Consider the following 6,773-nt stretch of genomic DNA (forward strand, 5'->3'; position numbering starts at 1 on the left):
TCGCTAGTGACTTTTTAATTAGTGTTTTTTTCGTGACTGGCGATACTGAATATTTTTTGGTGTACCTACTTGTGTACTCTTTTGTTCTTTTATGTATAATGCAATATTATGTTGTTTTTACAAACTTTTATTTAATTTTCTGCATTTCTTTATTGTACCTTACCTTTGTTATGTTATGAAAGAAAACAGGTGAATATAAATACAAAATTATTTAATAAATATTTATTTACAATTTAATATTTATGAAGTTAGAGTCTTTGACTTGAAATAATAATCGGCATTGTAGTCAAACCAATCCAGGACTCGCCCGTCGTACCACACGTAGGTGCCCTTGAGGTCTTGAGGAGCTTCCAGAATTAAGTACAGAGGAGTTTTAGCCGCTTCGTCGGTGCTGTAGAATCCTACTCCTTTGGTCATGGAAGTGCGGACCAGTCCTGGGTGCATCGAGTTCACTGAGATGTTCCGTGATGCTAAATGTCTTTGCTGAAGAATAGTCTGAGCGCTCAACGCTACCTTGGCTACTCTGTAAGCCCCGACAGTGGCATCGTCCGCCAAGTCTTCTTTCTTAAACGTACCATTCTTGGCCGCGTCCAAATACCAGTTCACAAATTCCAAAACATCATTTTGAGTGAAATCTTTCTTCGACAGTCTTTCGAGCCAATGCTTGTTTCTAACGTTGGAAAGATGTCCGCAGTCACTGGATATGTTTAATATTCTTCCGTTATCTCTCACCAAAGGGAATAGTAGTTCTTGGATAGTCAAAATGCTGTAGTAGTTGATGTCGATAATTTCTTTGTCTTCCTCGTACGTGTTGTAAAGTTGCACGCTGTTGGCGACTGCGGCATTGTTGACCAGGATGTCGATGCCTCCGCAAGTTTCCTGGATGTGGTCTCGGAATCTGAGGACACTCTCTCGATCAGATACGTCAAGTTGGTGGAAAGCAGGAGTCAGTCCCAGCTTGTTGAGTTCACCGACAGCTGCTTTCCCTCGGCCACTATCACGAGAGGTCAGGTAGACCACGCCATCGAAGCGCTGCAGTAAGCCCTTGACGATGGCAAACCCTATGCCCTTGTTGGAGCCGGTCACCACTGCCACTTTCTTCGTCATGTCTGAACTGCTTAAGAGTTGGTAAACAACTGAGATATTTAACTGTTGATTGTTGGAAACGGTTATGTAAATTGACCTGGAGATAGTTTATCGTCAAAGAAGTATTGATAAACAGTGACGATGGCCGTGGCTTGGCGAATAGTGAATGGCTAACTGTATAAATATAAAGATAAGGGGATCACAACTTGACCTCATATGCATAAATTAAACTGCTATATTTAGGTATATTCAATCAATAATACGAGTTAAAGTTAAACTTAATACTTGATAATTAATTTATTGCAAATCTATAATAATGATGAGATGTATTAGTTAGTTTATTTACATTGTTCAGTAAAATATGGTAGGACACAGTCTAATTTTCCGAACGTTTGCCCATACTTATTTTTAAACTTACGAGCCTTATGAGCTATTTGGTTAAAATCGTTAACATTATAAAAAACTGAAGTAGGTTGTACTTGTACCTACATAACTTTACATTTGAACTCTCTTGAATACATTTGAACTGAATTCAATTTCTACATGAAGTGACTAACTTTGTCATTTGATGTTTCATCACCTAAGCAATTTTTTCTCTTAATGCATACTTTAATTTAAATTCTTTGTTTCAGATGCAGAAAAGTAGCGGTTTGCTGGAGAGCGGGTGAGGCGTGCAGCTCTTCTGGTGGGGTAAGTAATTTTGTTGTAGAATTCTTTATTTTCTCCTGTTTTGTATGAATTGAACTAGGTACATATTATATCTAGGCTAGGTATCTACGAGTACAGACTGTCTACCACTTCAACTGAGTGCGACCACGTCTCGGGAGACTTCTAGTTTCTAATTCAATTCCAGACTTTATCATAAATAACATTTTTGTTGAATAAATCATTGCCATATTCGGGCCGCGTATAGGCCCATCTTCGCGTGCGTTCGTGCGTATACGCGGGCCTGCTGGCGAAACAACAGTGAAACTTTGAACCTTAGTGCGTTGCGTTAAGATCTACAATGAAAATGTGTTTATATTTTGGTGCTTACTTTTCGCTGCGGCTGTAGGGCTGCGGAAATCACGTATTAGATTAGAGTAGAACCTAGAATATTGCGAGCAAAGGTTAGAAAGCTGAAATAGTTTGGTGGGATTTATGATTTAACTTCATATTACTTATAAATCTTTGATGTTTTAATAATACGGCATAATATAAAGAGGTTTTAGCTCATGCCGAGTAAAATAGCTTGTTATGGACTGTACGTTAGGTAAACTTTTTTACTTAATTAAGTTTGTAAGCCTTTTTATTTACTGACTCTATGCCGGCCGACTTTTTTGCATAAAGTTAGTTACCACGAAACAGGCTCTGCCTATTTTTGCACTAGCTAATCTTAGTGGCACTGTTATCACAATAAGTAGGTTAACAGCAGCAGCGAATGACATAACTAATGGCCGAGCAGAAATCCTTCCCCGCCTCGTTGATAAATGGCGCCGCATAATCAACTCTGTTATGACCGCATCACTCTGGGACCATCAGTAATCTTTTAAAGGTTGTGGTAGTTCTGGGCTTAGGAGTTAAGCCGACTTTGTTATTTTCTGACGTGTCATAGTGTACAGACGGTTAGATTGAAGATAGGTAATCTTTAAAAAAAAATATGTCAAGTTTGAAACAGGACATTTTATAGTTTCTATGCTGGTGGTATCTGGGCTGGAATGGCGACTTTCATGCCTCTAATTAGGTGTATTTCATTTTTTTTGCAAAAGTATGTCACAAACTATATCATTACGCACAAGAGTAGATACTCGTGCTCCTCATAATATTTATAGCCGTTGAATTAGAACTTACCAACCCAACTGGCTTCTTAGTCCGGGCAAACTCGCAGGCCGTCGTCAAGTGTAAACAAAGTTCAACTGTATTTTTTAATTATAGTTCTAGGTAGCTACTTCCTTTTTAAAACATAAAGCTCATAAGCATACAATGAAATCCCATAATAGGCAATTGTGCAGCAAATAAAAAGCGCTTCAAAGCAGCCGCGGAAAGCGCTCGACGTAGAAACAATGCTAATCGCATTTTCTCCGCAGCATTTTTCTCGCTGCAGACAATGCATTTATTATGAAACCTAAGGCTGCGGCTGCACTGCAAATTCACAAGTCCTGTAACCTACATTTTAAATTTAGAACTCTTCAAGGCAAGGTTAAATAGACGTGTTTTGTTTTTTTGGCTTACGGGGGTACCTACATGCGCGCTAATATTTTCATATTTTAGTGGTAGGCACGAACACTTGTTCGTGAAGGATTCGCGCCTATACAAGCGCCTATTTTAATAATTAACAGCAGTTATCGATAGGTAAATGGCTAATGAAATAGCTGCTGGCGTTTAACATATTTGATTTCACGGCAAGGCGAAACGGAATTACATGTTTTTTTAAAGATCATTAGCAATTATATTGTGCAAATTACTAATACTTAGTCCTGTTAGCCCCTCGCGTTAAGCTAAATAAGCTTGTGTTACGAGTGGGCTCACCACAATAGTCGAGCGGCGGTGGGATTCGAACCCGCGTTCCTCGGACCTCGAGTGTCGGCCAGTCCGACCCCTTCACCGTTCGGCTATCGTAGCTATATTTAGGTGACATCTGACATCTTAATATGTAGTAGTGTATGGTTTTATTTTGCAACAGAAACGTGTAGTTCAACATCCTGAAAATAAACTTCTTTTAGCTATTGGTGTGGCCTAGCCCTAACTCTTTTATACTATTTCAGCAAAGTAATAAAAACTTTCACTCAGTTTTTAAAGAATAATAGACGAGTTGGTAATTTGGCGAAGTTTCAATATAAATCAATTACTTTAGGATTGTGTGTAACATAATACACAAGTTTTGAAGTCTATGTGGGAGCGTTCATTTTATTTCAATTTAGTGTTTTTTCTCTTTTCCTTACGATACTACTGGTTCTAAAAAACTTGTCTTTTGTTATATTGTTTTATTTTTTCGATAATAATGCTGCCATTGATACCTGTCATGGAATTGTCGTACAAGTGTAATCTTTAATCACAACAATTAATATCGTTGCCTGAAAAACATCAACACAAATGTTACTTCACACTAGGATTTTCTGCTACTAAATATCACAAAAAAATTAGGCAACCTGTGTAGAAGATCACATAAAATCGGAAACTTTTGTTCGGAGTCACAAGTATCATTGGAATTTAAGCACAAGAATCTATTTCAATCTCACAAAATTTCAACCTGAATCTCATTATGTCATTTCGAAATATCTTTTTAATCTCTCCAAGACAAAACACAGCTTAAAATATTCCCACTTAGAAGTAGCGGAACAACGAGGAATACCTTTTGCTTCGCGCGAAACAAATTAAAAGTGACAACGCCACATATTTCTCGCGAAAATGAATATAATTTAATAATTCGCATCAAAAGTTCGGGAGGCAGGCAAAAACGTCGCTCGGCTTGACAGTCGTAAGGGAGGTAATAGTCAGTAGGCACATTCTCTGAAGTTGCTTAGTACAAGCGTGACGGCACACCAAGATACTATAGCATCTTGACTACTCTTGTCGAAGGAGTTATTCGGCTACAAAAAGTGTAATCTGTAGTGCTATCGGCTGTACCTACATCTCTAGTTGATCATTATAGTAGCTGCTCTATTTCAGTGGGGTCTTAGTACCGGCTTCGATATGTTGAGATCTCCGCCATGTTTCAATTTATCTCCCAGTTCTGTATCTAATTGATAGTGCAGTGTCTCATGCTTCAGGCACTATGCTCTCAGCGCCTTATGTGTGCTTAAGGTCCATACCCTTTTGGCGGTGATAAAAATGCTATATCGTCAAGTTAGAATAAACCCACTGTATCAAACTCTATTCTGACGAGAATTAACTTTCCGTACAACTTTGCTATTGTCAAGATTTGAGAAACTTCGATTTCTGGATGAATTCATAAATATTAAATGTACCTGCCTGGCTCCGGGCGCGTCAAAGGGCTGGTGGGTAGGTTGGAATCGATTTCGGAAGTCAAGCAACGCTGGGCGCGGTCGAGTTAAAGATTGGTGACCGGTTTAATGGTGTTTCAACCCTATCAATCTTAACTTTAATGAATGTTAAATTGGATTTGAGGTTTTTCGTGTATTTATGGTTTAAGATTGACGAATGCAAACATATACAAATACCGATTAGTTAATCTCATCTCGTTTTCAATCGTTATTCTCATGCTAAAGAGAATGAAATCGATGTTTGAACGATTCGATTTTGGTAGGTAGAATACCTATCTTTTGGGGATTCCTTTTGTATTTCGTCTTCATCATTGTATTTTAGTCTTAGTAACCGATCAGGGGCTCAAAACTAAAAGTAACTTACCCGATTTCCAGAAAATCAGAACTCATCTTTCAGGGGTAAGAATAGAATAATCTGAAACTTTTAGAACTTTTACGTGGTCGAAATAGAAATAAAAACTTTTAGATTGCCTCTTTTCACTTACCTTATTACTTTTATTTTTGCATGTGAATCGTATTAAGTAGAGTTAGTTAGTACAACAACTGACGGTCTGATTCTCATTTATTTGCGACATATACGGTGTTTTGAATTTAAAATACATCACACCAAATAACTACTTAGCTCCAAAAATTACGCAGAGCTAATAACCGTCCAGTATTCAGACATCACTCTGTAACCGAATTGGCCCTATCGAGATTGTAAAGGTACATAATATAGTCTTCTAGATTTTTAGATCTAGTTTTATAGAGACCATTTAGATCCATAGACCATTGATTAAAATCCAACATCAAAATACTATAAATTCACCGTAGGCGCCCTTACACATACCCACACAAACTACATAAATTGAATCTCAAATTATGCACACGCGGAATTAAATCCGCCGTGTTTGCCCAGCCCAGGTGGAAAGCCGGGAGTGCAAACTAGCTGTAACTAGTGCCGATATTTACACAGCACTAATACCCACGTTATAAGTCGAACTGGAAACACTGCGGGAGCATAAACTCCAGGTCCCATTTGCTGAACTTTGCATTTATAGAGGAAAAACCAGAGCAGCCACAAAATTAGGTTAATATATGACGTTGTTTAGCATTATAGGGACTTTTTGAGTCGTTTTAGGTACCTAGTATTTTTGTCCCAAATTCAGTTATGTACCTACTTATGATTAGTTTCATAAATAACTCTACCGAGCAACGCCTACACCTGACTTAATTTGAATGGTTTCACCTTAATTATTAAGTTCACCTTGTTTTCTCTTTCCAAATGTTTTCTAATTTACTTAACTACTTGATAAGTTCATAAAATTAATGAAATTTATTTATTCTCAGTACGCTGGCTTTCAAAGAGCTCTTTTGAGATGTGTAGTGTTTGATCGATTGATTTTATCTTAATTGGGAGTAAGTTTACCTACTATTATTTGGTATTTAATTTGATTTACTTAAATATTCTGAAATTTATAATCTAGTAGCTCTTAATAAAGATAATATTTCAACCATTTAGAATCTTCTAAGATAAACGAAACTTCAACAAAGATTTATTCCTTTGACCGCCACTTAGGCGTTGTTTATGTCGTGTGTTCCCCCCAAAGGGTTGTTTGTTCAATTTGTCCTGTAAACACAAATAAGTAGGTTTGTTGTCGGCGAGTTGAGTTTGATCCCTTACTTAGGGGCCAGTTAAAAGTGGAGGTTGTTTGCGAGATAAGC

General features: G+C 37.6%; 1 protein-coding gene across 1 annotated transcript; it reads right to left on the bottom strand.

Moving 5' to 3' along the window:
* Positions 1-207: 207 nt before the first annotated feature.
* LOC135088394 (carbonyl reductase [NADPH] 1-like) lies at positions 208-1,205 on the bottom strand. The gene has a single exon (XM_063983242.1). It carries the CDS (start codon positions 1,105-1,107, stop codon positions 241-243), a length of 867 nt encoding a protein of 288 aa, XP_063839312.1. The 5' UTR covers positions 1,108-1,205; the 3' UTR covers positions 208-240.
* Between the last annotated feature and the right edge of the window lie 5,568 nt (positions 1,206-6,773).

The sequence above is a fragment of the Ostrinia nubilalis genome, chromosome 3 (genome assembly GCF_963855985.1).
Source record: "Ostrinia nubilalis chromosome 3, ilOstNubi1.1, whole genome shotgun sequence".
Taxonomy (NCBI): domain Eukaryota; kingdom Metazoa; phylum Arthropoda; class Insecta; order Lepidoptera; family Crambidae; genus Ostrinia; species Ostrinia nubilalis.